Source organism: Pelecanus crispus, chromosome 3 (assembly GCF_030463565.1).
Source record: "Pelecanus crispus isolate bPelCri1 chromosome 3, bPelCri1.pri, whole genome shotgun sequence".
In the NCBI taxonomy this organism is placed as follows: domain Eukaryota; kingdom Metazoa; phylum Chordata; class Aves; order Pelecaniformes; family Pelecanidae; genus Pelecanus; species Pelecanus crispus.
In genome coordinates, this window is record NC_134645.1 from 22702546 (window position 1) to 22729128 (window position 26583).

At 41.4% G+C, this 26583-nt stretch overlaps 1 protein-coding gene across 1 annotated transcript; it reads right to left on the reverse strand.

The window, feature by feature from the left end:
• Positions 1–923: 923 nt before the first annotated feature.
• Positions 924–24827, reverse strand: OPN3 (opsin 3). Its single transcript, XM_075708256.1, has 4 exons — positions 24476–24827; positions 7370–7689; positions 5995–6246; positions 924–1187 (listed from the first exon to the last, which is right to left on the reverse strand). Exons 1-4 carry the CDS (start codon positions 24825–24827, stop codon positions 924–926), a joined length of 1188 nt encoding a protein of 395 aa, XP_075564371.1.
• Between the last annotated feature and the right edge of the window lie 1756 nt (positions 24828–26583).

Consider the following 26583-nt stretch of genomic DNA (forward strand, 5'->3'; position numbering starts at 1 on the left):
CTAGTCTGACCTGTTCCACTGCTTAGCTGTCCTCAGGGTAAAAAGCTTTTCCTTATATCCCATCCAAATCTCTTGTTTCAGTTCATGCTTGTTGTCACTGATCCTTCCATTATGCATCACCCTGAAGAGCCTGGCTCCATCCTCCTGAAAACCTCCCCACCTCTACTGGAAGGCTGCTATTAGGTTCCCCTGAAGATGTCTCATCTCCAGGCTGGTCAAGTGCAGCTCCCCCAGCCTCTCTTCACAGGCCAAGTACTCCAACCCCTGACAGTCTTGGAGGACTCCACTGAAATCACCTCAGTTTACAAATGTCTGTCTTGTATTAGGGTCCCAAAAGTGGATGCAGTATCTAGATGTGGTCTAACGAGGGCTGAGTTGAGGGCATAATCACTTCAGACTACTGGTTCTGATCCCGTCAGTCCAGCCTGGGATGCTGGTGCCCTTCCTTGCTGCCAGGGCATGCTGCAGGCTCATGCCCTGCTTCATTGAGCAACAGGACCCCACGTCCTTTTCCGCAGAGCTGCATCCCAGGCAGCCAGGGCCTGGCCTGCTGCGTTGCAGCATCGTTCTTCCTTCCCAAGTGCAGGACTTTGCACTTGCCCTTGCTGAACTTCATAACATTTCTGTCAGCACATTCCTCCAGCCTGACCAAGTTCTCCTGAATGGCAATCCTACAATATGCTTTAAGAAAATTCAGAGTAAAGACATCCATCAGCAATTTTGGCACAGATACAGAGATTTCAGTACTGTGACCAAAACTGAACTGCCTGCAGAGCTTCAGATGCAGAATCTCTTCAGTATTTCACAGCTTAAGAATGTGGTTTCCTTTGGCAGCCCACAGGCACCACCACTGAAACTGGTCTCCAACCTAAACAGACTACTGGCTGAAGTCCGTCTCATTCTCACATCTTTTTAGCTCATCCCTATAGTGGCTTTACTTGGATGACATTTACTTTTGTCCCATTGTGTTTAGTGTTGTCATCTATTTGCTGAGCGTCATCACTGGTGATAATAAAAATGATAGAGGAAGAACTGAAAGTCACTTTCTTCTTTGGCCTGTCCCGTGCTTTCTGAGACATAACTATTGGTCGTATTGGTTTGTCATTCCCTGTTGTTGGTGTCTCTTTCATGCTCCTCTGGAATCTCATCAGGCGAAAGCATAGGAGTTGCAAAAGGCATCGTCGAAACTGAAAGAGAGAGTGAACAGAATGAAGTTACCACTTCCTCAGGCATTCACTATCATATATGATCCAGTGAAGAGACGGCAGTATAGTAAATGAGTCAAAATAACAGATTTCTGCATATCTCCACCTTCTTCCGAGTTAGTTTTAGTGCTGTAACAAACATGGCTTTTTAGTGGGTACTTTTTTCCCCTACACCAAAGAGCTGAATAGGATCACCTAGCCACTAGAGGGCACTGAAATGCAATTTAATACTTCACCAGCAGCAAGATCTGCAATTGATAATCTGCAAAGAACAAGAGGACTAGGCTCTCAAAGTGAGCTATAGGTACTGTCCCCATCTTATGAGTATTCAAAAAATCACATACTTGATCTAGCGGGGAAGAATATTCTCAGAAACACTTCACAGGAGTATGCAGAGGGAAGGAACAAGGGGAGGAAAGGGATACAAAGTGATGTTTTCTTCCTTTTAAGTAACTCAAGGGTTTGGAATTTTAACAAAAGCATTGAATGTCACGGATATAAAATAAAATTTCAAAGGTTGGTAACACAGAACTAAAGTGTTCACATTGAATATGGAAGGAACAGAAGTCTTTTAGCTAATTAGAAGCCATTTATGATACAGCAAGTCTGTTCTACCTTGTGATTAAATAAGTATTCAGTGAAAGCTCACACCAGTAGACAGAATATGGAAGGAACAGAAGTCTTTTAGCTAATTAGAAGCCATTTATGATACAGCAAGTCTGTTCTACCTTGTGATTAAATAAGTATTCAGTGAAAGCTCACACCAGTAGACAGAATTCTGTTTTAAATGCTGCAATTATGGTCTCCTCTTCACAAAGCAAAGCATTCAGGTATTGGGGTTAAAGGATGCACTCATTCAGTAGTTCCGTGTCTGCACACATCTAAAGTTCAGATTTGATCCTTTGGGGAAATTCTTTGGCTTTACAAGAAGTAAGTGGGCAGTCTCCTTTTAATAACCCATAACAAGACATACCTGGAATGTATGAAGAAGACTTAAACAAACAAAAAACCCCACAACAACAAATGGGGGGAGGGGGGACACAACCCACCTTTTCTCTGAAAAGGGAGTAGGACATGTTTCTCAACAGCCTTCCATTTAGCTGTGTTCAGGATTATTCTGCATGGTCACTGACTTTGCTTTCCCAGCTATTATGCAAGAAGCTCTCTGACATGCCAGTTTGGAAAGGTTTCGTTATAAGAAATTAATCCTACTCTGACACAGGGGAGGCAATAGGTCCTGTTGTGAAGGGGACCTAGAAAGTTACAAGATGATAGAGAAGGGTAATCTGGTGCTATGTGAAAACACAAGAGAATGGTCATGTGGAGGCCTTGAAGATTTCAGTGATAATGTGATAACTCTGAGTAGCATGGAAGTGAGAAGGCACAAGCATGTTAGAACAGGTCAGACAGAGGAAGGATTTCACAGAGAAGAACTGGTTTTAGGACTCTTTCCGAGGGCAAAATAACCCAGAAGATGAGCAGAAATATTACCGTTTTGGTCTTAATCTGGAATCAGAGGTGAGTGAGAAGCACTTCACAATGCATCTCCAATAAGCATGTTCAGCTGATTGTTCTTATCCTGGCTATGACTTTACTGGCATTGTCCCTGGTACCAGTTTGATTTGCTTCTGGGTATCAGAACCTACAAAATTTTTTTCAGGTTAAACTATTCAGTTTATAAACTTTTATATACTCACTGTATTAAAAAAAAAAATCACTCTGTTGAAAAATACTCTTTTTGAACATGACTGTTGTTAGCTCCCCATACCCAGGCCAGCTCTGATATCACACAGCTGTGTAACCTTGGATCAGCCTGCTGTGAAATGAGCTGTGGGGAAAGAGCTGTGAGATGCCACCTTGGGGGCCTCCTGCCTTCACTCAGGAATAGCATTTAAACTCACCCTTGCCCTTGGTCCTGGCCTGAGCTGCACTGCAGCCTTTGCCTGGCTGCCCATCTCACTGATCAGACCCACTAACTTGGCTGCCCTGTCCCTACAGACTGTTGGCTGGCCTGGGCTGCTGCCTGCCAGTTGCAAACCAGTGTAGGAAATCACAGAAAATTCCATCCCAATATGAAGTAATGAAAACCCAGGGAAATCCTTCCAGCAATCATTCATATTTCTTTACTCTTTGTCAAGTGATTCTATTAAACTCTGTTCTATTAAATTCTATTCTGCTAAAGATATCTTGAACTCTATACAATCTTGGTTTCATAAGTTGACAGTGTGCATGTTACACTTTCAGTTAATGTTCAGTGTTATAGTGAAACTATTTTAACATTTAATAAATTCACCACCACCACTTTACTGCATTCAGTGGTTATCTTCAGAGTACTGATGATTTACTGAAAGATGCATAGTTTTCTAGTTTCCATATATTTGACATGCCACTGATAATTCCAAATATTTCCATTCTCTCTGCTCTGTAAAGCACTGAAGTGAGCTACTTACCAGCATTAAATAAGCAGTCTACTTTTCATAATGAAGACTACAAAAGCAAACAAAAATAAAACTTATTTTTCTCATAAGTAAGTATGTCTTCTTAACAGTATATAATTTATGTCCAAAAAACATTTCACTGTGTATTGGGTTTGCGTGGCAAGGTTTTGGTAGCAGTGGGGCTACAGGGCTGACTTCTGTGAGAAGATGCTAGAAGCTTCCCCTATGTCCAATAGAGCCAAGGCCAGCCAGCTCCAAGACGGACCCGTCGCTGGCCAAGGCTGAGCCAATCAGCAACAGTGGTAGTGCCTCTGGGATAACGTATTTAAGAAGGAGGGGAAAAAAAAACCCACAAAAAAACCCCACCAAACTGAAACACCAGGACACAAACTGCAGCTGGAGTGAGACTATATGAGAACAACAACTCTGCAGCCACCAAGGTCAGTGCAGAAGAAGAAGAAGGGGGAGGAGGTGCTCCAGGCACCGGAGCAGGGATTCCCCTGCAGCCCATGGTGAAGACCATGGTGAAGGCAGGCTGTCCCCCTGCAGCCCATGGAGGTCCATTGGTGGAGCAGATATCCACCTGCAGGCCGGGAAGGACCCCACACCCGAGCAGGTGGATGTGCCCGAAGGAGGCTGTGACCCCTTGGGAAGCCCGTGCTGGAGCCGCCTCCTGGCAGGACCTGTGGACCCATGGAAAGAGAGGAGACCACACTGGAGCAAGTTTGCTGGCAGCACTTGTGACCCTGCAGGGGACTCACGCTGGAGCAGTCTGCTCGTGAAGGACTGCACCCCGTGGAAGGGACCCACGCTGGAGCAGTTTGTGGAGAACTGTAGCATGTGGGAAGGACCCACGCTGGAGAAGTTCATGGAGGACTGTCTCCCACGGGAGGGACCCCAACACTGGAGCAGGGGAAGAGTGTGAAGAGTCCTCCCCTGAGGAGGAAGGAGCAGCAGAGATGATGTGTGATGAACTGACCGCAACCCCCATTCCCATCCCCCTGCACCCCTCAGGGGGAGGAGGTAGAGAAAATCAGGAGTAAAGTTGAATCTGGGAAGAAGGGAGGGGTGGGGGGAAGGTGTCTTAAGATTTGGGTTTATTTCTCATTACCCTACTCTGTTTTGATTGGTAATAAGTTTAACTGGTTTTCCCCATTTGAGTCTGTTTTGCCCATGATGGTAATTGCCGAGTGATCTCTCCCTGTCCATATCTCGACCCATGAGCTTTTTCTTATATCTTTCTCTCCCCTGTCCAGTTGAGAAGGGGAGTGATAGAGTGGCTTTGGTGGGCACTTGGCATCCAGCCAGGGTTAAACCACCACACACTGACATCCACATGAGATTCTGGCTTTGAATACAACAAAGCTCTAAGAAATGTTACTGGTGTAATATTTTTCCACCAAAATCACCAATTTATCAAGACTGAAATGATCCAACACAGTGTGCAGAATTTCATTAAGTGTTCACTTAAAAGCTTAACGGAAACATTTTAATAATACCGTGTTTCACTTTCCTACTTTAGAATTGTTTTTTTAGTATTGTACACTTAGAAATTTTTTAATTCATAACAAATTACAATTTTTGTTGCCACTTGAGATTAAACAAAATTTCAAGATGTCTTTTTTTTTAAATTTTTCTTCCAGGTGCCAACCAAATAGATACCTACTTTTGCTTGCAATATTCTTTCTTTTTCATGGTTGGGCTCCTGAGGAGTAACATATCATGAACGTGTGTTCCTAAAACTTTTCTAGGCTTAAGCAGAACTGGGGTGTGGACAATTGTTTCACTCCCTGGTATTTTAACATTATTGAAACATCTTACTGACACATTTGCTTAGCAAAACCCAGTCTAAAATCCTAAACAGGCTGTCACTCATGTTTTTTGTGAGCATACTTATTTGAAATACTATGCTGGGTTGTTCAATCCTTGTGTTGCTATACTGGAAAACTCAGAGGCAAGTTCTTTCTTCCTAAAAAACAGACACCAGATATTCTGAATTTTATCTGATGGAGTTCTGTTGTGGTCAGGGAGTGATTTAGATGAGGTTTTCTAGTCGAAACCCATTTCATGGGTAAATCATCAGAACTAGACACTTAAATTTTGACACTCCTTCCCCTCCCTTTCATGAGAGTGCTCATGTGTGAATTCAGACATTTAAAATCCAGTTTCTGATAGGGTAGTACTTTAAGCATCATCAGGTATTTTAATTCTACTAGATTTTTACCATTTATTCTAGCCATTCAAATAAAAAAAAAATTAGGCTTTACAGATTAAAGTAAATCAAATCTAACCTCCACAACTGTGGCATAGGCTACTAATTATTCAAATAAGAAAATCTTTAATGTACCTACCTTTCTGCTCATGAAAATATAGATGACCGGATTATAAGCAGTGCTTGACTTGGCAAAGAAAAATGGGATGATAGCTACTGTTGGAGTTACAAGGTTGCTATAGCCATATGTTACCAGGAGGGAGACCACTGCATAGGGCATCCAACAAATAAGGAATGTGGAGATCATTAAGAAACACATTTTAGCCACCTTCTTTTCATATTTTAGAAGTTTGATTGTTTGAACAGTCTGGAAGTCTTCCACACAGTGAAGCTGTAGAAGAAAGAGACAAGACGGTGATGTAAAATAGCTCCATGTTTTACTTGAAACTGTATAGTTCTAAATTTATTTATAACTAATTCACCAATTTAGTTTTAGGCACAGATACTATACACCTTATCTTGTGGACCATAATTCTTCTGGAAGTTTATTTTACATCATGCTTCCCAGACTTCTACTGCTTGTATTAAATGTAAAAATATGATCTGAGGAGAAATAGAATAGCAAATCTACTGGAAAACAACAAATCCAGTGATGTAACAAAACATGCTGCACTTCTTGTAAGTACTTTACAAAACCAACTTGCCCTCATCCAACTGCCACAAGCAAGTTCAGTTCACATTTAGTGGTCCTTCGTCTGACTAGTCAGACGATCCTTTAGATTTATCTCATCAGCAATCTTCAGAGAGAAGAAAATTTCATTAACAGATTTGTCTGTACTGCTCTGCCACTTAGTTTGTTATCCTGAAATTATGAAATCTCTATTTAAAGAAGAATACTAGGCAGCAGGTTCCCAGTGTCATCTGAGCGAGTCATAAAATGAGGAAAAGATGGGACATGTACATGAGTGTTCTCTGTGACAGTTATCAGTTGTGCCAATACTGTTGACTACAAACTTGAATGGGCCCAGGCTAATTACCCATAGAATAAGAAACATGAACACTTTCTGACACTAGAGATCTGAATTCAAATGGGTTGCCTTAACATGGAAAACCAGTTTAACAGGACTTAATCTCTACTTGGAAGAGTTTTACAGGGTTATCTTCTCAAGAGTTACAAAGAAGAGAGAGGGATTTCCTTGATCAGGAGAACCGCAAACAGTCTTCTTTTCCCTGTGTTTCAAGGGAGGATCTGATGTGGATTAGTGAGCATGAGCAGTTCCCTAGCCTGCCTCCCAGTAAAACTACACAACAAATAGATCCTGGTAGCTCTAGGTTGGTTCTCCTCCAACCTTACATCCTCTCTAGTGGTCCCTGACGTAGATGAACATTAAACATTCAAAAGTTTGAATAGGAAACAAGAGTGCAAATTTAGGCTCTGATCCAAGCTTAATATAGAGCATCATTTTCACTGAAAATATTACATTAAGAGAAGTCTTTTATTTGAATCAACTTACCATTCGTACTGCATAGAGAATATGGCCATAGCAATAGGCCATGATCCCAACAGGTGCTACTAGACAGCTAAGGAAAAAAAGGAGCACAAAGGAGGTATCATTGGGATCTTTCGACTTCCAGTCCACCGAGCAACCTAATCCATGAATTTCCAGTGTATATCTGTTCCAGCCCAAAAGAGGTGCTCCAGTCCAGGCTAACGAATAGAGCCAGATGTATGTGATAGCCCGCCAAGACCAAGAGAAGTCAATCACTTTTGCATGGACTACTCGAATATAGCGTTCATAGGCAAGAACAGTGAGAGTCATAATTGAAACAATTCCTGTAAGACAAATAAAAGAAAATCAATTAAATCATTCACAAACATTGTAAATTGGAAGGAAGTCTTCTTGATAAACATCTCCTTTGCTAGCAGATTAACTCAAAATTAGCTAGGTCATATTATGAATCTAACACCAATAATATTTTTGGGGTGACACCCCACTACTTACTATCTAACTCAAACAGTATCACTAACTTCAGGACTACTCAGAGTAGGGTTCTGGAATCTGACCCATGATGTACGATGGCCAAGAAGTAGGACAAGAGCAGGGGTGTGTGGGGGGAATAGGCCACACTAACACTTTTTCCTAAACATTACTTCATTAAGAGAGAGATAGTGCTACAAGGTGGGGGGGGGGGGGGGGGGGGGGGGGGGGGGGGTGGTTGTTTGGGGGTTTCTTTTTTGGGGGGGGGGGGCAGGGTGAAGTGTTAGGGTTTGGGCTTTTTTTTTTTTAATAGAAAAAGCTGCTATATAAAAATTATGTAATTAGCAATAACAAAATGTATTAAAGACCTAAGGAATTCGGGAGTTGATGCTGAAGTCAAAGAAAGCCTTTAACAACTGAAAGCACCTTTAATGTGAACAAAATGACTAGGAGAATTCCAACTTCTTTCAAGATTTCCTTTAGGTCTTTGCATTTGTCCTGGTTTCGGCTGGGATAGAGTTAATTTTCTTCCTAGTAGCAGGCATAGTGCTGTGTTTTGAATTTAGTAGGAGAAGAATGTTGATAACACATTGACGTTTTAGTTGTTGCCAAGTCCTGCTTATGCTAGTCAGGGACTTTTCAGCTTCCCATGCTCCGCCAGGTGCACAAGAAAAACTGGGAGGGGGCACAGCCATAACAGTTGACCCAAACTGACCAAAGGGCTATTCCATACCATATGACGCCATGCTCAGGATATAAACTCAGGGAAGTTGGCTGGGGGGAGCGATTGCTGCTCAGGAACTGTCTGGGTATCGGTCGGCGGGTGGTGAGCAATTGCGCTGTGCATCACTTGCTTTGTACATTATTATTATTATATTGTTATTATTATAATTACTATTTTATTTCAATTATTAAACTGTTCTTATCTCACCCCAGAGGTTTTCTCACTCTTACTCCTCCAATTCTCTCCCCCATCCCACCGGGGCAGGGTGAGTGAGCGAGCAGCTGCATGGTGCTTAGTTGCTGACAGGGTCTAAACCATGACAGCATTCCAAAGAACAACCAGGAAAGCAAACTGTTACATTGCTGAAGGAGTCCCATCTGGAAGACATTGGGATATATTGAGTGGCCTCTCCTATCTTGCTGCTATCATAAAAATATCATAGTCTCACTTCAATTGTTTGTATACTCTCTTCCTTTTCTGTCCACCTCAGCCCCACTACACACTTATTACCATGTTATGACAGAAATCACAGATTATTTTCAGCTCTCAGCATTACCCTATCCAGTCACTTCTATAATTTCATGAAGTCAAGGCAGAAGTCAAGGCAATTCTGTCTTGATTAGAATATAAGAATTTCTGTTTCAATGGTCTGTGAAATTCAATGTTCAAGAACCAGTCTGCTCACCATGGATGTGTCAGTCACCTGAAATCTGTTATGATTTAGTCATCAAGCTCATATACACAGCTTCTTAAACAACACAAAAGGTTATCTTTCACAGCACTCTGTGAGATTATAGAAATATCTATGTCTAAGCTTGTGTACGTTTTATCTAATAAGATAAGGTATTTTGTCACACATACACACAGCATTTAATTTCTTCAGGTACATTCATATTTGGCATAACATGCCAACATACAGCTATGAGAAGGTTAAACGTGCAGATTTCACTACCAAAAAGAGAATAACCATTATATCCAGCAGAAATCTTCAAAGGATGTCACAGATATCTGATCTCACTTTAAAAAAGGATAGGCATTTAAGGAAGACAAATTAACAATAGCATGCTCAATCACCAGCAACATGGATTTTAGGAAGGCAACTAAGAATAACAAAAATCTACATAAACACATAGCCTCTGTGTCAAGGCATTCATCAGCAAACCCAGCATATTATTAACTGAGTATCTCACAGAAGGATATGCTTTAAGATTTCTGTAAGAAAGTTACTTTATCCTGCAAGTATTAGAGGATCCCTTTTTACACGTGATGAGTTTAGAAAGCTTTCTTGATTAATAGGAAGGATTTCCCACTCTAAAAGGAAAACATGACACATTTTTGTCATGGCTCTCTTTGAAATGAAACGATGAACTTTTTTTTTTTTAAACATGTACATTTTTTGCCAGTGTTATCTTTAGACCTTCATCACAAAGTAGAAGATACTGCTGGACATGCAGAAAGCAAGGATGACTACTTTCACAGTTAGTTTTGTGGGTTTTCTTCTTGTGTAAGTCATTGCTATAGAAACTTTATTTCTATGGCTTGAAAGAGAAATTAGACTAGCAAATGTGGACTAGAGGGTTTCCACAGCACTTAAGGTTTGGCTGGTTGGTTGGTTTTGTTTTTTTGTTTGGTTTTTTTTTTTTTTTTAAATGAAGTTGATAGGAAGTCCTTCATGTCCTTTTTCAGGACCTAACATGCTGGAAATAGATTGAAGAATGTGGATAAGCAAGATCTTAGCAGGAATTAGAAAATAATTACAGAATTATATAGGGACTATTCTACGCTTATACTAGCTCAGGTAAATGCTTTATACAATGAAATGCAGTCTACTTCCTGAACACAAGAAAGGCAAGAAATTCACCTCCCATTTCTCTGTGCCGAAAGACTGGGAATTACAAAATTTTACCTGATGGTTATCAAAATCATCCACAGACATTTTACCTGATGGTTATTAAAATCATCCACACATGGGTTTATGGAGGAAATTCAAATCACTCAACTGTAGGCTCACTTCGCTTACATAGTGCACTGAGGCCTTGTCTGTGATAAGTGGATGGAAAGAACAGCTCCTCAGGATGATGAGTCAAAATTCCTAAATTAACCCCTTGCTCTTTACCACCTTCCTTCTCTCCCACTAGAAGCTCAGGGAAAGCAGGTGGATAAATAAGGTACCTGCAATGGTATTCAATGACTAATGTCCCTGTGTACTCTTGATATTTCCCATCAGTTTTTATACATGACTACTGAATTCCAGCCATGCCAAAGTAATCAAAAGCGCACACACTTGGCTGAAAGTACGGGTGTTCACAAGCAATAATTTACCGAGTCCTTGATGTTTTCAAGGAAGTCATTGGAAGCTCAATGTCTCTAAAACTTCGTACTTACACATAGATCTTTGAACAGTTTTAGCTCAAGCCCCTTTCAGTCTGAAAAGTGCTCTTTAAATGGATACTTGACTTTTCTACCCAAACTGTAAAAGGGAGCTTGATTAGCCCATTGGACAGTATGTACTGAAATGTAAATCCCTGTTCAGCTGGTATTCAGGAAGTGTCTGGTAGCATGCAGGCATGAGGCAAGAAATGCAGGTCACAGCATGTTACAGTAAATTCCTCTCTGATGCAGGATCTCTGCTGTAACAAGGTCATAGCTTTAAGAGCAGAGGTTGAAGTAGTTATCCATAAAACCAGAAATTTGAAACAAAATGTCCTTGCAGGATAATACAAAATATAGGGAATTTTGTCCAAAAAAGCCTGTCGTGCTGTGGAGCCATGGCTTCCTGTGTATTTGTAGTAAATGACATGCAGAAATACCTATAACAACAGGAATACTGAGATCTGCCTGAAGGAGATGAGTTTTAAAATGTGTATTAGAAACACAAAGTCCATAGCTAGGGAAAAAAGCCACATTAATTCTAGTGGAGGGTGCTGTAGATAATGCTGTTTAAGAGTCATTTTGGGTTTCATTGTTCTTGTTACTTCTACAGTGGGCTACATGACAGAGGAATTCGTAAGAAAACAAAATTTCAGTGTGTTCAATGGGTAGAAGCTACCTGGCAAGTATGCATCACATCTAAGTAAATATGTTCTTAAATGTGCAGATAAGCACCTTTTAACTCTCAGATGAGAGATGACCAGTAAACTACTTTTACTGAATGAGCTGAATTGAACTACAGACAGCATCTCTCAGCATTTGGGCATTGCAGAATGGAACAGAAATAGCCAGAGGAACAACAACTTCTGGGTAGTGTCATCAGCATTTCAGAAGCAATTTAATTCACAGGAATCTCTTTTAAGATTGCACTGCTTTTTGTTTTGCTCTCCCCTCCTTTAATGTTACAAAAAAAAAGTATGAAAAAAAGTGTATGAAATACTACTATACTCCCATAGAATGCAAATAACTTTGTTAGAGCTGTAAATTTTATTGTCCATCTTTCTAATATAGAAATTCTAGAGAGTAACCCTCATGACTTGAGTCATTACTCCATAAGAATCTATTCATTCTTTTTTAGAACTATTTCCATGTACTTGACATTAAGATCTTTATTGATGTACTGTAAGATTTGATGCCTTTTTTCCAAAAAGAAATAAAGCTTGCAAAAATCTGTACAGGATAAAACTTACATTGACTTTACTGTGTAAAGTCCATGCAATTTGAAGGTTAAGCCTGTGATTTCAAGGTTTCAAATGTTACTACCACAAGTTGTTTAAGCCCTCAAAATACAAGCAGTTGTACAACTCTCACAAACTGGGGAGCTCTTGCTTTTGACAGAAATAATAACTAATTCTCGGCAACAGTTTTCCAGCTTGTAAAACTTTCAACTATTTCTTTTATTCCTAACTCTAAAGTATAAAAAAAATTCTCAACTGGTAGCATCTTCAAAACCATCAAAACGACTTCGGAGCTTATGCTCTACTAAAAGTCAGTGGAGCATAAGGTCCAATTTTGCACTTGGTGGAGCGGGAAGGGGTCCTTGTTTTTTAATAGGACTTCAGTACAGGCAAGGGCAAGACTAGAACAGAAAACAATTTGAATTTTCCCCCCATTATGCACCTTTTCCATTCTGCATCAATATGCAACCAAAGCACGTTTGATATTTCTAACAAAAACTTTGAAAAAGAAGCAGCACAGATTAGCTCATATAACTAGAATAGCCTGATGGACAGACCATTAAAGTATGAGCTGACTTTCGTATCTGTGAATGATCTGCAGCAACAACTGGAAACCTTACACGTTATTTGAGTTTTCCAGCTATTGGGAATTTCAGCTATTCTGTGTGCACACTTTGTGGCAACAAATTCCATTATGAAGTTGCAAAGCCATAAAAACAGAAAAGGCCCAAGGATCTCGTACAACTCCAAGTAGCATGAGCTAGAATATGCCTGTCGCCTCCACACTTAATGATATGAACTAATAACACAGTAGCAAAAATCTTGAAAAAGTCCATTCAAACTCAGCATGCCACAGTCAATGTGCAACATGCATTTTGAAAGTCTGCTGTATTTTCCATATGCTAATAGCACTGTCAAGTTCCAACCAAATTTCTACAAAAGACAAAATAAAAAAAAAATTAATGAGTTACTTATATCTTATTTGGGTAATTACCCGTACCTCCTCTGCACTGATCCCAAGGATGGAAAACTTCTTCTCAAATAAGGAAATTATAATTAAATGAGACATGGGGAAGGGAGAATTTATACATTTTTGGTAGGTGAAATTAATTCAGTTGGAGATTAGCTCTGATGTCAAGAGATGGTTTCAAGCAGCAGCTGTGATATATTCAACAGAGTACTGCTAGAACTTTACAGCCTTTCATTATGATTAACAAATGACAGAGTTACATTTCCTTTTGAGATTATTTTAAGTTAGTTACGTTCTTCCTCATGGTAGTCTAGGATTCTATTAAATCTGCTCTATTAACCTATTAATACCAATAACAAGATAGCAAAAAAATACGACACCTAAAGATGCATCTACACCGTAATTGTTAAACCTACATCTGAAGTCATAGCTTTCACGAAGTAAGGCAGAGCTTATCTAGATGCATAGTTCAAAGGGTTCAGTAAGAAGGTCATTTTGAAGTCACCCACAAATGGATTTAAGCGGTCATTTCTTCAAGGGCCTGCTTCTAATAAATTCCTGCCCTAGCAGACTTATTTGCAGAGGTCTAAAGGTAATTTTTTAATCAGACTTTCCATCTTGAAAGAAAATAGTTTTTAAATCAATAATAACTAGCAAATAAGCTTGTAATGTACATGCTTATCAGTTTGCCCTTGAACCCAAAGCTGTTATATCAAAATAATTTCTATAAAAGCTAATCCTCTAGATTGATGCGTTTTGTTCTGCGAGATAACTAAAAGTGTAAAAGTGGTTTCAGATACACAGTTAAAACTTGAAGCAAATATATAAAAATTCACCTTGGCATCATAGTTTCATTAGATGTAGTGTGTATTTGCTTGTCATCCAGATTTTTCCCAGCAAATGTCAATGACGCTATAGACAAGGCTGAGTGAAGTTTATTATGGTTCACTGCAAAGAGTTCATGAGTGAATCCTGAAGTCTGCATTCAAGCAAAATTCGTATTAAATATTAATGAAGCCTCTGTATATAAGGACTTCATTCATTATTCACTTTGGATTTTAAGCTAAAACTTCCAGAGTTATTTCATTGTACAGATCTTCCTTTTCTGTATTATGCTCCACTTCAGCATCATTTAATTATCTTTTTCCACTGTTAGTGATTTCTTTTGAAACATTGTTTTATCATAAAATTTATCTTGCATCCTAACAGGTCACTCTTTATGGCCAGTTCACAGTTCCGTATCTTTGCCCAATATTAACATTACATCCTTCTATCAGGATCAGTTAACAGGCCTAAGTGCAGGATTGTGTACAAAGCAATGAAAAGCACCGGTTATTTGTGGTTCGGATAAACCTATTAAATTCACCTCGATAAGACATATATCTGAAATATGATGCTGAACTGGTTGAACCACCTGTTAACAGTCCATTTGGTGGATCTAATTCTGTGGTTATTAAGCCTTCTTGGCAAAACCTGTATTTAAAAACAATTATGGATAACATACATCTGTAGCTACCTTGATTTGCAAAGACTGTGCAAGCCTCCATAAAGATCTTAATTTAGGTTGGATGACAGATTCATTTTTAAATTAGAGGAAAAAATGGTCTTACTTGCTATACCCTTCTTTTGTCTACTCATCAAAATTCTAGGCAAATTTGAGCAGTAGTGGTATGGTATTAATTTCTCTACTTCCAGTCATAACTGCATATTCAGATCAAAAATTACAAAGAAACTTGAAAGTCTGTTTCTACAATAAATTCATAATGTTAACCTCAGCTAGCTAATTCAGGTTAAACCAGAAGTAAAACCAAGGTTTTAATTTGTATTAGCAACTGGAATTCTACACTACAGACAAGTGTTGAAAACAACTTAATAACAAGAGTGAAAAACATAACCTTCTTGTTATGGATTTCATGCAGCAAAATACAGATTTCCCATCCCCCCCCAGTATGGATTAATTCTTAACATTGATTTCTCTACCTTGACTCTAGCTGTGATATCAAGCTTCAAAATGGTCCCAGAACTTTTAACACTAAACAACAGGTGTAAATGTTCTTTCATTATTCATATGCTAAATAAAGCACAGAGGCTGGTAAGCATGTACCTGGCGACACTGTGGTAACTATCGCTAGTATCGATGGTATCATGCTACAAAATTAAGCCATTTATAAGACTCATCAAAATTCTAGGCAAATTTGAGCAGTAGTGGTATGGTATTAATTTCTTAATTGGTATTTATGGTATTTATGGTGGAGTCTTCATCCCTGGAAGTGTTCAAAAAACGGGTAGATGTGGCACTTCGGGACATGATTTAGTCTAGTCTACCCTTGACCGGTTTAAAGTGGACTTGGTAGTGTAGGTTAATGGTTGGACTGGATGATCTTAAAGGTCTTTTCCAACCTAAACGATTTTATGGTATTTATGGTATTTAATTTCTTCACCTCCTGTGAGGTTGAGGCTTTCTAAGGCAGGGGAGGAGGGGGAAGGTGGTGGTTGTGTTGTCCTCAATGTTATCTCATAACGAATGGTTGCATACATCTATTTAGCTTTATGCTGGCTAAGTCAGCAGACTTCGCAGATTCTCTTTCATATGTGACACTCTAGTATGGCTCATCTCTTTGCAAGGCTAGGTCCCGGGTATTTCACATGTTAATCACATGGAATATCTTTCAGGTACGTAACAGGTCTGGCCTGATGCCACAATGCCCCCATAGCACTGAGCTGACACTTACCATGTGGCACCATAACCTTGTGGGGCAGCAGGAGCTGACTCCCAAAATTTTTAGCTGATATGGAAGGAAAGGAAAGGAACCCTACACACAGTGCTACCTAGAGTAGACATACACACATGCAAAAAAAATCTCACCTAAGTAGAACATTTGTCACTTTCTCAGAGAGCCTCTGAAGTCTGTTTTCAAAGCCATCCCTGTCATATCTCCCCACTTACCTAAGCCTGGCTTGTCCTCTATATTCCTCCATCTTCACTATTTCTTTTTCAATCCTGCTGTCTATGAACACCTTCTTTCATATCACACATTTTGGTGGGAAAGGATGGGAATACATGGCAGTAGCAAGTACAACTACTTGCTTTCTTCGTGTGCTCAGCAATCAAATTGGAAGGCAAGTCTATGACCGCAAAGGATCTCAAGTCACCGCTACCACTGAAGTGAGAATACAGCCCATTTGTCCAAGAAGAATGAAACTTGAAGCATCTAATACATATGCTGACTGAGATATCTCTGTCGCTACTTCTACATGCCTCTTTCTAGTGCCCGTTCTTTCAGTAAATTGGTCCATTACAGCCCCTATGACACAACCATGAATCTTTGGTTTCAAGCAATTTTAAGCTACAGAGGACTCTGTCTTCTCCCTCCCACCCCCACCAATCAAAATGCATTGATTTGGTTGGTTGGTAAACAGCAGGTTGTAATGTCCACCACTGCAACCACAGAACATAACGGTGTTAGTTGATTTAAGCCAAATCTTGGCAGAGATTTGCCAAGAGCACACACGTGCAAGGCTTCTTGTGTTGTCCCCACAGAAATGCAGTGTTTCGTGTAATGCCATACACTTTGGTGGCAGTTCTCACCTGAAAGAATCTTACCTTTTTTAGCCCACTACATATCCACATCATCCATGTTCTTGCACTGCTTCCAACTACCTCATATGTTACTTATGCACGTGGATGGCTCCATTCATTTTCCACGTACAATTCAGTTTTTGTGGCCTAGCACAGAGGAAAGCACTGAATTTTACTTCCTCCACACGGGCCTAAGCAGCTTTTCTGGAAATGATTTAGATTTCATCCTGAGCTGCATATTTTAATATGACTAAATATGTGCTGATTAAAAAAAAAAAGTCTGTTACACAAAGCCATTATGGTTATTGTTTGGATATTAGCCCCTGAAACAAGAACCTGTACTCTTCTTCAAGCAAGGGAGAGGCAAATATGGGAATTCATTACTTTGACTCCTTTAGCAAAAATAAGCATTTCAAAACAATTTTTAGTTTTTACCTGAAACAAATTTTGTTATGCTTAAAGCTTCTTGAGATATTTGAGATTTATGCATTTTGGTTCAAGACTAAGGCCCATTTCCAAGGGCTGATTTATTCTACTAGCAAATCAGTCTTCCTAACTCTTTCTGAAAGACTTGACTGCTCAGTGTTCACAAATAATGTTTGCCTGATCTATAGATTTTCATCTCAGAGAACACTCCTACCCATAAGTACTCTTTGTGTTTAGGAACTACAGATGCTAGTTTTAGCTACAAATTTACATCTGGCCAATTACCCTAGCATGAATGGGGTTATTCTCAATTAAACTGCACAGGTCAAATGTACCAAAAGTGTTCTCTTGTTTAAGCCAGTAGCACACAATTTATATGTTGCAGGTCTTCTCCCGTAGCCAGCCACTCAGAATCAGAGAGGAATGATAAGTTATTTTTTGTTGTTGGTTGGGGTTTTTTTTTTTGAAATAAGATCCTCATTTTTGCCCCTCTCATTATTTTCCTAGTGAAATACTGCATTTGGTGTAGGTTTGATTGTCTCATGTGATACCCTATTTCTTCTGTATTCTGGGTTTTTCCAGGAGTCATATTACTCCTGATACATCATGAAATACTTCAAGCTGCAGTGTCGATTATCAGGGAGAAGAGTGCAAGCCACATCTGTAGTATACTGTCCCATACAATGTGTGTATTCTGACTTTATAGTACCTAATTAGAACAAAATAATGCAATGCCCCTCAGAACAGAAGTGTTAGTTTCAACTAGTTCTAACAACCACAATTGCTTCAGCCCTCTCCATGCCATATAAAACTTGCATTGTTTGCCATACTGCACCCCCCCCAAACACAGCTTATAATTTGGACAGAGCGGTTATCAGATATGTATTCCTAGAGACTGAGCATCTCTACAGAGCAACTACAGCACAAGGTACAAGTGAGATTCAACTCTGAGACAGATCAAGACTTCTGTCAAAGGGCATGTTATTTTCCATATCAATTAATCCTTGACCTATATTCAAGTGCTGAATTGCTATTTTTCATACCTAATTAGAGGGGAAAGCCACTCTTCTGCAATCCCTCCTCACCTCCTTCACATTTGAAAAGCTAAACAGCAGCAAGTGCATAGAAGCAACTTCCTGTCTATGGCAAGGCACTGCACTCTGTAGTTTTGTATTACTCAATATATTAACCTATTCGAATTCAGCAATTAGGTGTTAGTATGTTTTAGGTGACAGCTATGTATCACTTCTAAATTTTCAACAAATTTTAGCATCCCAGCAAATCTAGGTGGATGAAAATCACTTCTCCTAGACACAACAGACTTCAAGTATATTTTATATACACCTCTCCTATGAAACTACAGTGGAATTAATCCCCTCTTCCATGTTCAATCCTGCAAGTGATTAATTCACTTAAAATTGCTAAAACTGAAAGCATGCTGAATCCCCAGCTGCCTGTAACACAGGATCCTGAAACTGTCTGCTGAGTAACCATAGAAAATGCTTTTAGTGAGATTAAATCAGTGCATATAACATACATCAGTAATGCAAGACAGTGGCACAGGGCATCATTCTTCCAGTGTGCAAAGAGCCTTAGATGAAGTACCTACCTAACATACTATTATATACAGATCAATGTTTTTGCTTCGTTTTAAAATAGTCTGTAACTGAAGCCAGGTCCACAGGACATTCTCAGGCAATTAATCCTTACCTTAGTATTGGGGGGAGGAGAGGGGAAATCAGCTTGCCTTGAAATAAATAAATAAAATAACCTTTCATAATTGTACCCTTTCTTTCTCAGCAAACAGATTCTCCCTTAGTTGTACACTCTGCAGCTTTTCACAGGAAAGCACAATGCGTAAAACTGCTTACAAATTTTCCCACCCTGCAGCTTTTCACAGGAAAGCGCAATGTGTGAAACTGCTTACAAATTTTCCCACCCTCCAGTTCACATTATTGAAAGGGAGTATGCGCCTGGATCTCAACATTTACTTGGTAGCTCATCAAAATCTAGCTGCTGTATACCAATGGTGACTTGTCCAGAACGGTCATAATACTTTCAATTAATTTGACACTAAAAGCTGGCAGTGTTGGTTTTGGGTTTTTTTTTTACCCTTAGAAGAACAGGTTACAGTTAGGAAAGACAGAGGTCTCTAATCACACATCAGTAATGCTATCCTTTCACTCAAACAGTTAAGGTTTAATAACATAAAACCTGCCCCAGAGTACATCCTTACTATGCAATCTTCTGTCAAGAGACTGCCTCAGATACATGGTTTTGGTTCCTTTTCCTCAAGACCATTCCTAGCATCAATCAGTTTTTCCACTCCTTTCTTCCCTTGCTCAATTAAACATATCAGAAAGTGTTAGAACAACACTACTGGCAGATGGTTTAGTTGCCAGTACTTGTAGCTGAAGTGATTTATGCTTGAGAGGTACATATGTACATTCCACATGATCAGACTAGCTTACTTCTGAACCCTCAGGGCCTAATCCCATGTTCCGAAGGCATTAAAGCAGACATCCACCGCCTGTGGATGGGCAGGATACGAACTTCCCTTGCGTACACAAAGTTCTGCAACAGTCACAGCCATTTTAAAAAATCTTGTCTGTTTGTGAAAAGCCAGTAGATGCACTTAAAGATTATTATGCCCTGAGCCTGTATTCCACAATTAAACAAATTCTTGCTTCAGATAAGAAAGAGGGTATCTGTGTCTGTTAGTGAAGACATTTGGGTATGTTTAGCTGCCAGGTGTCTTCTCTAGCAATTATACTCAAAAACCTATGCTCTCAGTTGACAGACAGTAAACCTCCCAGGTATGAGTCACATTACTAAACTGGATAAAGGGATTATGTAGATCTCTACTACTTGCAGCTTGGTTGACTACTGACAGGAAAGCGTTCCAAGCTTTTACATAAGGAGAGGGTGGCAGGCTCAGCGGGACCAGCATAGAGTTGACTGCACACCTCCATGGAAAGGTGACCCTCACAGTTTAAATACATCACATAATTTAAGTAGCTATCATATTTGATCAGGATACACCACCTGTTAAAAAATAAGTACTAGAACTCAGTATAACTAAATGGGGATTACCATCCAAGACGGACAACCACATCATCAAAGCTTACACTAAGACTTGTCAGTTAGTCATCTGATCATGTTATTTTCCCCGTGCTAGTATACGGAGTGCTGAGAACGGCTTTGTAATGGCAAAAAGAAGCTCTTTTCATGGCCTCTTTTGTGAAGACATATGTACCTTAACTGTATCTTGACTTCAGAATCTAATGAGTAAAAGAAAATTGGGATTATTACTTGCGTGACAAGGGCAGATGTTCAGCAGTCAAAATGATCAGTTTTGCACTCTAGCAAGCAGATCTCTGAACATTCTAAAGGTTCAATGAAAAGCTCTCAAGTCCCCCAAAAAACAGCCAGCAGTAGCACAACCAGCAAGTCCTGAGCTGTACAACGCAACACATGAAGCGGGTATTGCTACATGGGCTTGCCTGAAGATAAAGTTATGATAATGCAAAAATAGGCTATTGCAAGGCACACCAAAAATAGCCATTTATCCCTAAACAAGCAACCTGTAGTTCTGTTCCCTTCTTCCCAACTGAAAGCTTTCAGCATGTCTGCTAACAGTGTCTAAGTTCTGGATCTCATGTGGCTCCGAACTGCTAGACTGGCTGATAAAACAAGAAGCACTTTTACACAGGAAATTTTCAGATTCTCCAATGCAAAATTCCTAGGAAAAGTGTAGAGAGGGCTCTTGTTGTTGGGGGCAGGTTTTGTCATCATTACATTACAAAGATTCTGAAAATGCAGATGCTACCAGTTTATTTTAAGCACACATTCCACCTATGTATTTAATCATATTGACATTCTTAAGAGGAAAACAGAAAAACCTTGATCTTGGCTTTCAAAACAGTATGAGCAAAAACCTCGTAACAACACATGCAACAATTTAAAATAAAGCTGCATGATCATGATTTTCAAAGTGATTCTTGATTAATAACTACTGTAATTTGAATGAATCTGATTTTCAAAGTCTGTTGAGAATTAACTCTAAATTCTAAGTGAAAATCTTTTTTTTTTTTTTAAAAAGCAGCTTTAATTATGTGTCCCAAACTTGTTTACTGTCAGGGGAACCTCTCATTTATAGGTCAACAAATGTGGAAGACAACTTACTCTAAGTATTGGGACTTAGAGGCTGTTCTTCCAAGAAAAAAATTACATAATCTCTTATTTGAACTTAAAATTGAACAGCCTTTGGACCTGAAAGGCTGGTACAGAAAGCTCACATAGCAATGTTCAAGTTCATACTCAAGAATGTAATCGCATAGCTGTAAATGAACAGGTTTTGGTCATCTAATGTAAAATGAGCTGGACTGGGTCCAACTGCAGCAAAGACATTAGTAAAGTAACTTCACAGTATCTGTTATGATTTAATAGACTCCATATCCATGGTATCAGAACTACCCCCACTTTATTCTAGAAATGTCTTTATTAGGTCATTCTGGTCTTCTAAGCAATTGAAAACTGCAAAGCTGTAACTACTCTGCCTAGTTAATGAGGATCTCACTTAAAAGCTGCCAGTTTTGTATGTCTGATCAATGAATGTACTTTTTATTCCCAAAAGTTTTTCTTTTTTTGGGGGGGGAGGGGGAGTGTTACGCTTTAAGAATCACTGCTAGGTAATACCCATACAAGACTTCATTACATTACCTTCCCCAGGCCCCACCCCCCTGCACAAGACAATAGCTGACTTGGGCTTTTGTATATACAAGAGAAGTGCATTTATAAATGCAATACCTGGTTACTCTGAATGAAAACTCCAATCAGTATCTCCACCACCACCAGAAAAGAGAAAAAAAAAAAAACCAACACCTTCAAAACACTGCTCTCTTCAGAGACATATTACAAAATGAAAATAGACGCTGTGGTGGCAATAGTCCAGATGGCAAACAAAGTGTGATCCTATCTGCAGGGCATAATTTTTTTTTCCCCTCAGTATTGACATGCCCCTGCCTATCCTACTCAGTTAGGTGGGGAACCACTTATCTTCACAAACACAGAAGAACAATCTATTTCCAGCTGAGAATATGAAAACAATACTGTGTACCAAAGGAAAGCTTAGGATTAGACATAACTTCATTAGGTTAGCGTCAAATTATAATAGCCAAGTTAAATACTTTCTATTACTTTACGTAGCAGCTGAATGGAGTAAATTCAGGCATCAGATATTCCTGAACATTAAGTTGGTTCATTTATTCTCTACTTCCATGTGACAGACTACACACAAACACATACTTCTCGAATACATCGTTAAAAAAATTCTTCCCACTGAAACACACCATGGAAGAGGAAAATAATAGGACCAAGCACAGGAGGATGTAATTTTGCAAACCAGTGATGCTAGCCGAACCACTCTGTTGATAAGGCCCATGAATTTGCCCACATTTCCTAAGAAACAAGTTTATTTAATAAAGGGATGCAGGAAAGCATCAACACTGAATACATTTATAGTGACAAACTATGTAGCACACCTCAAAAAAACAGAAGAGAAAAAAAAAAAAATCACATGTGATCAAGCCTTTTGCTTGCCCATTTATCTCTCATTTGTTTCTGATTGGTCCCTCTTTGGAAGATGGTAAGAGATAGTCTAGTTTTTGTATTACCCTTACTATGCATCTTCTTTTTTGACCCTGCATGCAAGATGCCTTCATCAAAAACAGTAACTATAATATATTAAGGGATAAAGATCAGAACAGAACTGTACTTTACTTCTCTTGTGTAAGCCTAATGTTCAGCTGCCTAGTAGAACCTGGTTGACAGACGCTCGAGTTTCTCAAGTATTTGAACCATCTAAGTGATACAGACAGCCTTATTTCAGCTGGGTTCTTCAGTATTTTCCCCAATAACGCTAGGAAACAAATGTCCAAGAGCTGTGCACCACAGAAAACATCCAATACCAAACCTTGCACAAATGTCTAACTACATCCTGCATCCACCACCATTTCCAAGACTTGAGACTGTACTACGCAGCAGCGGTCAAATTGATCATGAGGAACCATGCACCCTCATCCCAGCAGCCCACCAAAGGCATACTGTAGCACCATATGAAACAAAGGTTTAGACAGGAAAGCTGCAAAGCTTAGGAAAGACTTTAATTTTCCTTATTAAAACCAACTTTCAGTGCCCACACATTGTATGTGTGCGCACAGTGATCCACCTCTAATTTATACACCTCTGCCAGAAAAGAGGATCTGGCATGAGCTTTAAATATGGTTTACTGATTAGCCAAATACTTGCTTTCACCATTAGAAACAAAATCCTGTTCTTTTACACATCCTTTGGCAGTAAAAACAAAGCTAAATTTCTTTTAACAGACTGCACGCACATAGCTGGACTGCATCCTGTTTTTTTCCAGACTTCTGTAAAGGTTATCTATGAATTTCAAGAAGGAAAACAGTAAAGAGCTTACAGTTTTTCAAAACGGAAACAGCAGAACTACTCCTTCTGCAGGGCTAAAAAATCCTATTTCACGGGCATCAGTGGTTTCCCAAACACCACCTGCGACACCGTTACGACTGAAACACAGTACCTGAATTTCACATACTGACATTCATTGCCACACGCTGGGCAGCTTTATAGACAGACAGGGCCGGCCACGGGGGAGGCTGCACCCCTCGGGGCAGGGCAGCAGTGCCACAGGGCGCAGCCAGGTTTCCACCCCTTCCACCCAGGCGGGACACCGCTGACCCTCCAGCCAGAGCCGCACCTGCTCCTTATACACGAGGACGCGCAGCGATGTGCGGAAGATGCAATCTGTTACGCTCAGGAAGTCTGCGCAGCGCCCGCTCAACTCGGAGCCCCCCTTGTAACAACACCGCCGTCTTTCTAAGTTTCCCGTCACACCGGCAAGTGCGGGAGGCCGAGAAAGAGATTCCCCATGAACTTACTGTTTGCTCCGCATCGTTCTCCTCAGTGCTGTCGACTTTCTTACCCAAACCCTGCCGTGCGGCGCCGTCGGGGGGGGGGGGGGGGGCGAACCCCGCCGCCCGCCGGGCCCCGGCTGCCCCGGCAGGGAAAGCGCCTCCTCCCGCCCCGCCAGCGAGGGAAGGCGGGCGGCGCTCACCGAAATGGGACGAAGGGGCTGATCAAGGGAAGAAACTCCTGGGACGAAGCTGTGAGGGACGGAGCGGGGGAGGCGGCGGCTGGGGACAGGTGGGGAGGGGGGGACGGGAGCCCCGGGGAAGGCGGGCATGGGCAGCCGAGAGGAGGGACCCAGCGGGGCCGGGAGGGGACGTGAGGAGACCGCGGCCCCGCCACCCACCGAAGAGGCTGTTGCTGAAGCCGTCCCAGACGCAGCCGGCGCCGTCCCACACCCAGCGGCTCCTCAGGCAGGACACGAAGGTAAGGCTCACGCCGAAGACGGACACCAGCAGGTCGCTGAGGCTGATGTTGACGAGGAAGAGGTTGGTGGGCGTGCGGAGCCGCTTGAACTTGTAGTAGAGCACCAGCACCAGCAAGTTGTTGCACAAGCCCAGCACGCCGATGGTGGCGACGAGCAGCGCCAGCAGCTCGTAGGTGCCGGCGCTGAAGAGGGGCCGCTCGCCCGGCACCTCCCGCTCCGCCGCCGCGGCCTCCGGGCGGCTGGTGGTACCCGAGCCGTTCCCCGAGTGCATGGCTCACGGCTCGCCGCTCATGGTCCGGCCGGAGCGGGGCTAAGCCTCCCCGCCGGCTCCTAGCCCCACCGCAGACCGCTAATGAGGGCAAGAGGAGGAGGAGCCCCCTCCGCCTTCCCGCCCACGGGTGGCTTCGCCCTTGCCTGCCCTCGGGTGGGCCCTGCCCCTGGCGGGTGGGCCCTGCCCCTGGCGGGCGGGCGGGGCGTTGCTCCCGGCGGCAAAACGCTGCGAGCGCCCGCTTAACGGCCGCGCAGGGGCCTTGTGGGGGCGGCGGGGCTCCTCAACGGGCGCCTCGCCTCGCCTCGCCCCGCCTCGCCCTGCCCTCTCACTCGCTGCGGTGAGCAGCCTGGCCGCGACTGGGATGCGGCTGCCTCCACCTGCTCCTCCTCCTCCTCATTAAAATCATCCGTGCCTTTTGGCTCGGTAGGGCTGCCCTCAGCTAGCGCTTCGCTCTGGGGAGCAGCGTTCGGGGAGGCCGCCTCAGCGCCCTGTTCGGGGAAGGGGTAGAAACTGCTGAACCGCTATTTAAGACTTCTTCTCCAGATACCCTGCCGATGAAAACTCCTATTGCGGCGATAGTTTCTTCTAAGGTGCTTCCCCACAGTGCTCGGAGGTGGCTCTAGTCGTTGCATCTCCGCAAAGCGACCGGCAGCATCGTGGCCCAGCCAAACTTGCAGTGCAAGTGAACACCTTTTTGTCAGCCACGGAGCAAGTAAGATACCAAAGCTCACACTGCGAAGTCACCTATTTTTATACCTCTGTCTCCAGCGTGTGTTGTGCGGAAGCGGTGCAGGAATGCCCCAGCTGCCCGTGTACAGCTCTAGCCGTGTTTAGTCAGGGTGTTTTACTGAACCCCAGCTGTGCTAGGGGTCTCCAAACCCAACCTGTCCCTGAATGTATCGCAGCAATTTTTGCCCAGCACGGCTTTAGACCTAAAGCACCTTGCCAGACCAAACGCCAGTCTTCCTCACAGGAAGAATTCGAGTTTGTTTGCTTTACTAGCTGCCCCACATATGTGCTGATGTGTGACAGCCTTCACAAGGGCCCAAATAAAACTTTCAGTTTAGATCTATTCTTAGTTTAGATGAAAAAAAAAAAAAAGTCAGCTGTGGAAGTAACAGAATTTTCATGGAAATGTGTCTCGGCAAATAATACTGTGGTTTTTTCCCCTCTCTTATAGTGGTTTTAAAAGGGCTAGACTGAGGGTGTGATTCCTTCTGGACTGAGATTGAAAACGTGGGTAGTTGAGGTAGGTTTGATGTCTTTCAAAACACTTATCTATATACAAATTATGGGCTTGTCTTGGCAATTTTAGATGGCAAACTGCTGCTGTAACACAAGGGTTAGGAATAGAGAAAGCTGTGGGTCAAAAAATAAAGTAGCTATTCTTATCATGTTAACTTTATTTACAATCTGTGTTTTCAAATCCATCAAATATGACTTAATCGATAACTAAAACCTACTTTAAAAAGCTAGTTCAGTCTGTTTCTTCATCACTGGTCTTCTGTTTTTTTCTCATTAAGAAAGCAGCAGGAGCAGCTGCCTTTCTCAAATTAATATATTTTTTCCCCCTAAAAGCTGGATTAATAGAGCATGTGACCTTCCAAAATTTCCAGTAACAGACCACTAGTACTTCAGCATGGGCTTTAGAGAAGGCATAGTTTTTTAGCTTTCCTTGTCCGTAAAACAGATTTACCTGTGTATGACAGACCATGTGCAAAAATATTATGTCAATACGCAGTCATGGGTTGGTGTA